The sequence below is a fragment of the Physella acuta genome, unplaced genomic scaffold (assembly GCF_028476545.2).
Source record: "Physella acuta isolate Inbredline_101_S28 unplaced genomic scaffold, ASM2847654v3 ptg002083l, whole genome shotgun sequence".
Taxonomy (NCBI): domain Eukaryota; kingdom Metazoa; phylum Mollusca; class Gastropoda; family Physidae; genus Physella; species Physella acuta.
The window spans coordinates 89915-100325 of NW_026733585.1; the positions used below are offsets into that span (position 1 = coordinate 89915).

A 10411-nucleotide genomic window follows, 5' to 3' on the forward strand; every position below is an offset into this window, starting at 1 on the left:
GTTGGTGGGTGGTTAGAGGGGTTGTATAGAGGAGTTGTGGTGTGTTGGTGGGTGGTTAGAGGGGTTGTATAGAGGAGTTGTGGTGACTTGTTGTTGGAATAGTTAGATGGTGTTTTATGGACGAGCAGTGGATCTGATGGTGCGTTTGAGGGTGTCTAAAGAGTAGCGTACTTGGTGTGTGTGTTACAGTGGATCTGTAAATGAGCATTGGTATCCGGGGGGGGGGAGGGAGGGGTTACAGAGGATATATAAAGAATCATTGTATTTGTTTGGCGATTGAGTTAAATGGATCAATAGAGAAGCATTAATTTCACTGACAACCAGACTGATAATTTAGCCATAGCTAGCAACAAACAATTTGTTAAAATGAAAACATAACAAAAGCTTAATGCATTATCTGGCCTTTAGATTTCGTTATCTAGGCATAAGGCTTAGCTATGGTCTTGGTTTACGCTGGTAGGTTAATGTATCTTGTATGTCTGGACCTGATTTTGTACTTGCTGGTGATTGCATCTAGTACTTTTAAAAGTAGTTATAAAATCCAGCAGATATGTTGTGTGAGCTACACTTATTCAACTTTGTCAGCCAATGTGTCAGCAGGTTTTTAGAACTACTACACAGGGGGAACAGAGGGAACACTGACTCTATAGACCACAATGTAATAATCAGTGGATTTTTTTAATGTGTAACACTATTTCTGCAGTAGAACGTCCCTGAGTCCACCCAACTCTGATGGGTACCTAACTCATATTAGGGAAAGTAAAGGTGGCTGGGCATAGTGCTGACCACACTATCTCTTCATATGCCGAGTCACAGAAACAAGTGAACTCTACTTCACTTGCCCTATAGACCGTCAGGTTTGAAAGGGAACTTTACTTTAACTTTCGCTATTTCTGCAGTGTATATTTTATCAACATCTTTAATCATTACACCTTGAAGATAAGAAGCTGTGATAACTGACCCAAACAAGTTTTGAAGTACAATTCTAAAAATTGTTAATTAGCATTAGAAATATAAAAAAATAATATATACAAAATAAAATTTATTTTAAAAAATTCTTTATTTTCATTCGAAAACAAAACATGTTTATTATTCATAACATTTTAAAATATTTGGCCAACATGAACAATATAAAGAGTAAATAAAAAAATGGAATTTGATAGACCAGATCTTGGTCTGAAACAAACCTGATTAGCTCAGGTCTTAATACTGGTAATGTTATTCATTTGAAAAAACTGTATACAGTGTTATATACATATTGTACATCTCGCAGACTAGGAATACACACTTGCTTCATTATCAAACCATATGTCAATTATTCAATCATTAATCACATATACAGACACACATATTGCAAGCATCTACCACATCTATCGGACTAGGAATACACACTTGATTCATTATCAAACCTTACATTAATTATTCACGCATCAATCACGTATACAGACACACATATTGCAAGCATGAAAGCATCCACCACATCTATCAGACTAGGAATAAACATTTGCTTCATTATCAAACCTTACGTTAATTGTTCAAACACCAACCACATAAAGACACATGCATCGCAAGCATGAACTCATCTACCACCACAGAGTCAAAAATTCACCATTTATTTCATATAAATTGATATCACATTTTATACCAATGACTATTTTTCACATCATTGTCTACAACACCCCATCCACATCAATATTTCCATTAAAGAAAAATAAAATCTAAAACTTTTCTAAGTTGAAACCCTCTAAATATAAAATAAAATAATAATTCTCTCCAAATAAATAGTTAATAACTTAAAGATTATAAACATAAGTATTTACAAATTCAGTACACAGCTTTATAGTGAGAAACTTATTTCTTCTCTCCTGCAGTGTTTAAAATTGTGAGCAATTTAAAATTACAAATACTTTTTAAAATACTCGTTTAATTTATTTAAATGTGTTGCTATGAACCATTTCACATGGACAAAGCATGATGAATAATTAAATTTTTTTTTTTTAAATTGAAGAAAGAATAATTGCATCTGATTTACCACAGTGAAGGTAAAAAATATGTGGAGCTAAAAACATTTTTCCTGTTTTAAACAGTCTACCAGGAGCTTAATATACACAGAGCTTAGATAAATACCAGGAGCTAAAGCAATAAGGTATTCAAAAATACAAGGAATATCTTAACAATTAAGAGATTATGTTATAAAATAAACAGTTTAAAAAAAAAAGAAATGAAACTTGTAAAATAAAACTGGACTAAAGAAATGCCCTTTTCTTATCTAAAGTTAAAAAGAACTAGTGAACGTAAGTAATAGTGAGACTTAAGCTCACACCACAATATAAGACCTCTAGGCTTACAACAGTGAGACTGGCTTCACCAAGAAGTAAACTAAAAAACATAATTTTTTTTAAAAAGTAAGATCTTTTCTGCAGCACATGCAGGAAACAAATTTCAAAACAACACACTTTAATTAATGTAATTACTAATTAGTTTAGAGAAGTTAAACCAGTGTAAAAAAAAATTATAAACCATTGAACTTATTGAAGCAGCAATTCCCCAAAAATACCAAGAGGTAAAACCATTGAACTTATTGAAGCAGCAATTCCCCAAAAATACCAAGAGGTAACCATCACTTCAGCATCACAATTCAACAAGGTCAAAGTTCAGATCAACACTCCTGCTCTGCCGCCCTCCCGGGTGGGGGGCTGTACTCACAACTCAGCTGTTTCTCCCTCATTAACCTCCTCTTCACAAAACACACCCCTCCCACGATAATCGCCACGATAATGATAACGAATCCAGAGATTAGCAGAGTCAGATTAACTGCAAGCGAATGCCACTGTGACGATTCCGCATCCACGGTCTCATCGCTATGACCAGCGGATTTCTGAACGTTGCGTTGGATTTGTTGGTTATCCAGTTCTGAGCTGACTGAATCATTCTCAGCTGACACCTCAATGTCAGGCAGCTCATAGAAGGGCCCACAGATGGTGTCTTGAAACCTGTGGCAGGGGCTGGTGATGATTTTGTTCATTGGACATTCAGAACACACCATGCAGGCTTCCTGATGGGGTGATAAAAAAAATGTGTTAATTAATTAATTAAAAAAACCCAACAACAACTCAAAATCAACACACACATACATATAGACACACAGATCTATGCATGGAATGTAGGCCCTATTTAGAAGTTTAAAAAATTGTTTTATCAGTAAGGTGTTACAAAAGTACTTTTCAAACATTTTCTACAAAGGCTGGGGGAGGGACATTAAGAAGCCCAACCACCCCAAGTTACTCTCTAGATCCAACTAAGACACTAAACCACATTTGATTTTTAAATAGAAAATCTGTTTGCATGCTGGTTCCCATAACTATGAACAATTCTAGACTGATTATGACACCCTCCCCCCCTCCTTTTTTTTTCTGAACCAATCCAAAATCCTCTCTATATCAACAATCACCTGAAATTAAATATTCCAAAAGAAAAAAAATTAATTACCTGTTCTGTGTTGAAATAATTATCAGGTGGGCAGAGCACAGGTGAGTTGTCATCATAATCAACTAGGTCCACAGTTCTTGCTGTGGTGTACCCATAAGACAACATGGCCAAATGAATTATCAGAACTATGTGCACGGGTCCCATTTTCTGTAGCTCAACTTCAGCTTAACAAAGGTTGTAAAGTCTACCTAAGGAGAAAAAAAAACGCAATTTTTAGACATTTTTTTCATCATATTGTGTCATAGTTGCATGGCATATTTATAAGTGAAGCTCCATAAATGGAGGTGACTAAGACTAGACAGAGTGACTCAAGACTAGACAGAAGTTACAAGTTATTGGCATCCTGCTAGGTCATTCTATTTTTAGTTAGACTGGTGGAGAGGGTGAGGGGTGGTGGGAATCTGAACAGCCTTGACCACACGCACAACAGCGGTCATCCCAAGTCAAGTTAGATAAGCGAGGGGGGATTTCCAAGGTACGGATATCAAAGCTTTACCGTATCACGGCTATCTGAATGTTAGTCCCCCCTGATCCCCGAATTTGCACCATTTGAGACCCACTTGACCACACCGTATCGAATGACCCTCTTGGCCCACACCGTATCGAATGACCCACTTGATACTGGGAAGAACAAACCAAGCTAAAGACCTACTACGTTCGTCACCGGAGCAATTAATCCCTTACTATATGCGTGTTTTTATGACCCTAATATTGACCTTTGTTATATGGGACCATGACCTCAATCCCCCCTCCCCATATAATTACTTATTTAACATAATCTCGACGTGTATCAAATCATGAAATGACTTGCACTCCGACATTTCATACATTTGAGGCTAAAATTAAATTTGAGGCGTTAATTGAAAGCATAACCCAAACCACTAATTTCTCCCCATTGTACGATATATCAGGTTAGGGCTAGGGTAGGACTTGGGTTAAGGTTTGGGTTAGCGCTAAAACTAGAAAGTTGTGTTAGATGACGGAGGGCTGCTACTTTCCTCGGTAAAGTCACGTGATTCCACCTTGCTCGGAAATTGGCTAAACCAAGTCATTGTTAGTAGTCAAACATTTGACGTGAGTCGGTCTTCAGTTGGTAAAAACTATGACAAATCAGGCTTCTACCTGGTGACTAAGATAATTTAATCTTTTAAGCGGAGTCTTAACTGCATTTCCTGGACCACCCCCCCCCCCCCCTTCCCACCCCAACAGCATGGTTGTAGAATGGTCATTACAGCCTTAGGTCACAAGGACAATTATTTTGATTTTTTAAAAGAAAATAAGGGGTTGTAGAATGGTCATTACAGCCTTAGGTCACAAGGACAATTATTTTGATTTTTTAAAAGAAAATAAGGGGTTGTAGAATGGTCATTACAGCCTTAGGTCACAAGGACAATTATTTTGATTTTTTAAAAGAAAATAAGGGGTTGTAGAATGGTCATTACAGCCTTAGGTCACAAGGACAATTATTTTGATTTTTTAAAAGAAAATAAGGGGTTGTAGAATGGTCATTACAGCCTTAGGTCACAAGGACAATTATTTTGATTTTTTAAAAGAAAATAAGGGGTTGTAGAATGGTCATTACAGCCTTAGGTCACAAGGACAATTATTTTGATTTTTTAAAAGAAAATAAGGGGTTGTAGAATGGTCATTACAGCCTTAGGTCACAAGGACAATTATTTTGATTTTTTAAAAGAAAATAAGGGGTTGTAGAATGGTCATTACAGCCTTAGGTCACAAGGACAATTATTTTTATTTTTTAAAAGAAAATAAGGGGTTGTAGAATGGTCATTACAGCCTTAGGTCACAAGGACAATTATTTTGATTTTTTAAAAGAAAATAAGGGGTTGTAGAATGGTCATTACAGCCTTAGGTCACAAGGACAATTATTTTGATTTTTTAAAAGAAAATAAGGGGTTGTAGAATGGTCATTACAGCCTTAGGTCACAAGGACAATTATTTTGATTTTTTAAAAGAAAATAAGGGGTTGTAGAATGGTCATTACAGCCTTAGGTCACAAGGACAATTATTTTGATTTTTTAAAAGAAAATAAGGGGTGGGTGTTGAAAAAAAAAGAGTGCCAACTTATAACAACAGACTCTGGAAGTTGTGAGTTTAAGTGCACATCTTATCATTTACACGTGCTAAATTTACACACGTTAAATATATTGAAATCTATATTATATGAAAAACTAACTTATAAGTATTTTATTATTCTCAGTTCAATATATACCCCCCCCCCACTAAAAAAACACACGCAAGTTACCTAACCTGATCGCCATCTCAACCCCCTCTATCCCCCACCCACGGAGACCGATACATTACCGTCACCGGGCGGACAGAACAGCCGTCTAACGGAGGCTCATTAAACAGCCGTCTAACGGAGACTCATTAAACAGCCGTCTAACGGAGACTCATTAAACAGCCGTCTAACGGAGACTCATTAAACAGCCGTCTAACGGAGACTCATTAAACAGCCCGGAGCGTAAGTGTAAACCACGCATCAAGGACAAGTTGTCAGACGCCTGATCGGTCAGGCAGACGTCTCGATTTTCATTGTCAAGGTCACCAATAAGTCAGATACGACTTGATAAGGCAGAACTCAGTCATAATAATTAAAGAGTCCCGAGTCCCCCGTAGAGTTACCGGCACATTAAAAAAAAAAACATCAAGTTTTAATTTAGGTACCGGTACCTCTTTTTTCTTTTTTTTCCCTTCCGTTTAATGCTAGGTATTAAGGTAAATAGGTGTGGAGTTTATGTTGATAAAGATTAAAGACGACCCCCCCCCCCCCCAAGTAAACATTCCAACATGGAAGTAAGACGGGAGTGTGAGATCCCCCGCGCCCACCCCCGTGTTACCAAACCGCGTGACGTCAGATGTTTCATCCCGTCTGCTAGCCTATGTACACACGTCGCATCAGTGACGCCTACTCGATCTTTAATGTCACTGTTTACCTCCCCTGTCCAGATCACTTTCTTCTGTGCGCAGTGGGTGGGTGTAAAGATATAAGTAAGCCAATGTCATTTTAACGATGTAACAAGCAGCTTTTGTGGTTACACTTTCGTTATATTGCTATATGTGTAAACATGGGAGGTAACTTGATTGTTTAAACAGGGAGAGAATTAGATAATCATTTGTTATCAGAAACTTGACAAATTAAATGATCAATTATTTCAACAGATCCAATTAATTATCATTACGAGTCTCGTTTTTAAAATGTATTCATTATTATTTTTTTATAGTAATTCCAGGCTCCAGCCGCTCCTTGTGAAAGTGTCCGGCTAAAAATATCGCAATAAATTTTACATGTTTGACACGTCGTTGTGTAACGGGAATTGCCGATAACTTTACCGCTAGGATAAAGGGGCTCAATATTTTACGTTATCAAACTAGCACGAAAACTAGTTGCTTGGTTATTATTATAAGAATACACAATATTACCCAGATTTATACCCTAATAATATTTAAATCCTAAAATTCTTAAACTAACTTTAGACACAACCCATGCTTATAGTTTCTAATACTCGTATGGATGATGATTTACCGTCATCTGTTACTAGATCTAGTGTTAGACTATAACGGTTAAGAAACGGACGACTCAGCTGTTGTTTGGTCAACAGAAAGACTCGGACTACGGCAGACGAGAGGTCATGTTTGTTGTGGATCTGATTCTATTTTTAGACGGTGGCTTCAGGAACTTTAGAGTAACGGAACAAATAGGCCCTATAAGGATTTTGTAAACTAATACTGTTTGTAAACGAATACTGTATTTTTTTGAACCACTTATTGTGTGGTCTGGATTAGAAAGATGGAGGGTATGTTGCTGATGAGCTTGGACAGAGAAGATTAGGGTTAGGTTTAGATTTAAGATGGGTAACAGGGTGAGATTTAGTTTATCTGTGATGTCGGTTCCTTATGCCGAGGTCACGAAAAGAGGTGAACTCTACCTCATCAACTATGAGGTAGCTCTACCTCATCAAGTATGAGGTACACAGAAAACATGTCTAATAGAGATAAGAACAAAAGGACTGTCCATATGAATTTATACACACACACATATATGTAACCATCTGGGGTTCAAGATATGTGGCGTAAATAAAAATGAAATTGTGTATGTTTAAAAAGCTTAGTGTGTTAAAAAACTGTTTATTATAGCGGATCGTTGAAAGTTTCTGATGTTCTTGTATGTGGGGTCTCTGCGACAATTTGTCATATGGATGAGGGGGTCGGGGGGTAGGAGTGGGTGGGGGGGGGAGGGCGTCGGCGGAACAAATTTTAACATTACGTTAAGTCATATAGGGACCTCCCTCTTCCACTGAACTCATAAAAAGTCGCTTATTCTAGAAACTTCGTCGGGGCAATAACAATATCTCATATCGATGTTTCCATTTCTTCAAAACTAATGCTGGCACATTTAAAGGTACCGAAAAGTCTTACGATACGGGTTCTGTTAGCTTTTAGTTACCTCGTGATATGAGCTTATAGTATTTGTTTGTTATTCAATATAGTATACCAGGATATCGGATGGGATGTGGTAAGGATAATGTACAACACGACTACTATCTCAAATGGGATGTGGTAAGGATAATGTACAACATCACTACAGCAGATGGGATGTGGTAAGGACAATCTACAACGCCAAACAACCACAAATTCATCTTAAAATCAGTGTGTAACATGAAGGAGGGTTGGAGTCAGTACACTTTGTAGTACAGAGACTCGATGGAAAAACGTATACTACATATTTTGCAACTTGGGCTTGAAAATCTGTCTATAGTTTTTTAATTTTAGACTCCGGGGGGGGGGGGGGGGGGGTATATTAGTTTTTTGAACATAATCAAAAGTAATGGAACTACGAAGTGATTGATTGCCTTACTAGGCTTATACTTTACTCGGGATTATCACTATCATTAGCGGCATAAATAGATTAAATAGAATGTTAATATTTATATAATAAAAATCATTTTATTATCATATAGTAAGACCTAATATGGATCTAGATCTAGAATAAAAATAAAATAAAAAACAGGTCTAGATCTACAAGTTAAGCATTAAGGTAAATAAAGTATTTAATATTAAAAAGTAACAAACATATCATTAAATAAATAAATTTGTCTTTAAGTTTGATGTAATTAATTTTAATTAATAATAACTGTGTGCATTTTGTTAGTAATACAATAGAAATAGATCATTTTAAAAATATTAAGCTACTACTCAAAACAATCGAGCAATACTAATGTCATTAAAAACTACAATAATAATTATTAAATATTTTAAAAACTTACGAGTGTCTTGTTAAATCAATGTGAAATTCTGGTACTGGACTGCAGAAGTTGTTATTTAATATTTATTCTGTATAGAATTTAACTTTATTCTTATAACAGGTGTTACTTCAAGCTACTTGTATTAAATCCACAATATTTTGAAGCGAGAAGCAATCCGGTCGAAGTTTCAAGAAGCGAATGCGACTTAAATCGAAAGCGGCGACTTTTATTCTGTTTTCTTTCTGCTAAGGCACAAAACGATGCACCGACGTCTAGGGCCTAGGCACGTTATGACTTGTCTAGGCCAGCGCGAGGAACAGTCTCTATGTTGTGACCGTCGCCCAATCAGCTCAAGGCAGTTGACATTCGTCAGCCAATCAGCGCTGGCGGCGAGACACGGCGAGAGGTTTGAAGCGAGAACGAGGTCACGGTACGGTGTCGCTTGTCTCATTGATAATTTTGGACTTGTCCCAACTTGATGTAGGCATGCTAAAAATAAAAAATAAAGAATAATAATGGAATTCCCGATAACTCTGTAGGTCCTACAAAAGCTTAAAATAGCATCGGCCCTAGCAAGTTGTGGCGCGACATCTGTTGTTATTTTTTTTTTCACGTTGTTTAATTCAGGGAAAGGGGTGGATACAAGGTGGGGGGGGGGGGGGGGGGATCTTTACTACTACTAGGCCTATAGTGGAACGTGCTTCCCGGAAGTGAGTCTGAATGGGGGGAAAAATCCAGGGTGTGCGCGTGTCGTTGCTTTGTTACCCTGCAGGAATAAAGACGCTTTTAATACTGCTCACGTGAGTTGGTAGCAGGTGATAATGTGGCGCCCTTTGTCGACGGGTTAAGGCTCGTTTAGCGCCAGAAAGTTGTTTGTCTTTTTATTCTTTGTATTTTTATTAGAATGCATGAAGGGTTAGCATTTATTGTACTCATTTTTTTCTTCATCTAATTTGTATACTAGCGTACCCTTTCAGATGTTTAAAAGAGATAGAATGAAAGAGAGGTCTTATTCTCTCTTAACATATACTGCGGAAGTGATTGTGTGTGTGTGGGGGGGGGGGGGATGGTAAAACGACAGTGAATAGAATGTTTTATATTTATCACACCCTTCCGCTCTTATACTAATATATGGGGTGTTGTGTGTGGATGTGTGTGTGGGATAGTGAGTATGTGTGTGGGAAGAGGGTGTATGCGTGGGCTTCGTAAGCAAGTCTGTGTGTAGGTTTGGTTTACAATAATTTACATATACGTCTATCTCTAAAACCAACAAGAAAATTGAAGTTTGATAAATAACGGAACAAAGTTATATACACATTAAAAAACATGTTATAAATTTAAAAAGATGTATAAGAAAGCTGTAGTATTTATGCAATTCTAATTTAGAGCACGAATGATATTCGTGATGTTGTGTTTTGTAACGAATGTCCCAAAATGCCCTGGTGACAATAGTGCCTAATGTGCATGTTCACTTGTGTCAATGGTGCCTATGTCATTTAGTTAATAATGCCTATGCACTTATGTCAATGGCGCCTATGTCATTTAGTTAATAATGCCTATGCACTTGTGTCATTGGTGCCTATGTCATTTTGCTAATAATGCCTATTCACTTGTGCCAAAATTAATATGTCCGCCCATGCTCTTGTGCCAAAATACAA

At 37.0% G+C, this 10411-nt stretch overlaps 1 protein-coding gene across 2 annotated transcripts; it reads right to left on the reverse strand.

Annotated features, from left to right (window-relative positions):
• Nucleotides 1-1047: 1047 nt before the first annotated feature.
• Nucleotides 1048-9024, reverse strand: LOC131932078 (uncharacterized). 2 transcript variants are annotated; one of them, XM_059288963.1, is made up of 4 exons: nucleotides 8775-9024; nucleotides 3490-3677; nucleotides 2614-3055; nucleotides 1048-2563 (listed from the first exon to the last, which is right to left on the reverse strand). In XM_059288963.1, the coding sequence occupies exons 2-3, from the start codon at nucleotides 3631-3633 to the stop codon at nucleotides 2660-2662; spliced, it is 540 nt and encodes a 179-aa protein (XP_059144946.1). In that variant the 5' UTR covers nucleotides 3634-3677; nucleotides 8775-9024; the 3' UTR covers nucleotides 1048-2563; nucleotides 2614-2659. The 2 variants fall into 2 exon arrangements, with proteins under 2 accessions (XP_059144946.1, XP_059144945.1); XM_059288962.1 differs by having other exon boundaries at nucleotides 1048-3055.
• Between the last annotated feature and the right edge of the window lie 1387 nt (nucleotides 9025-10411).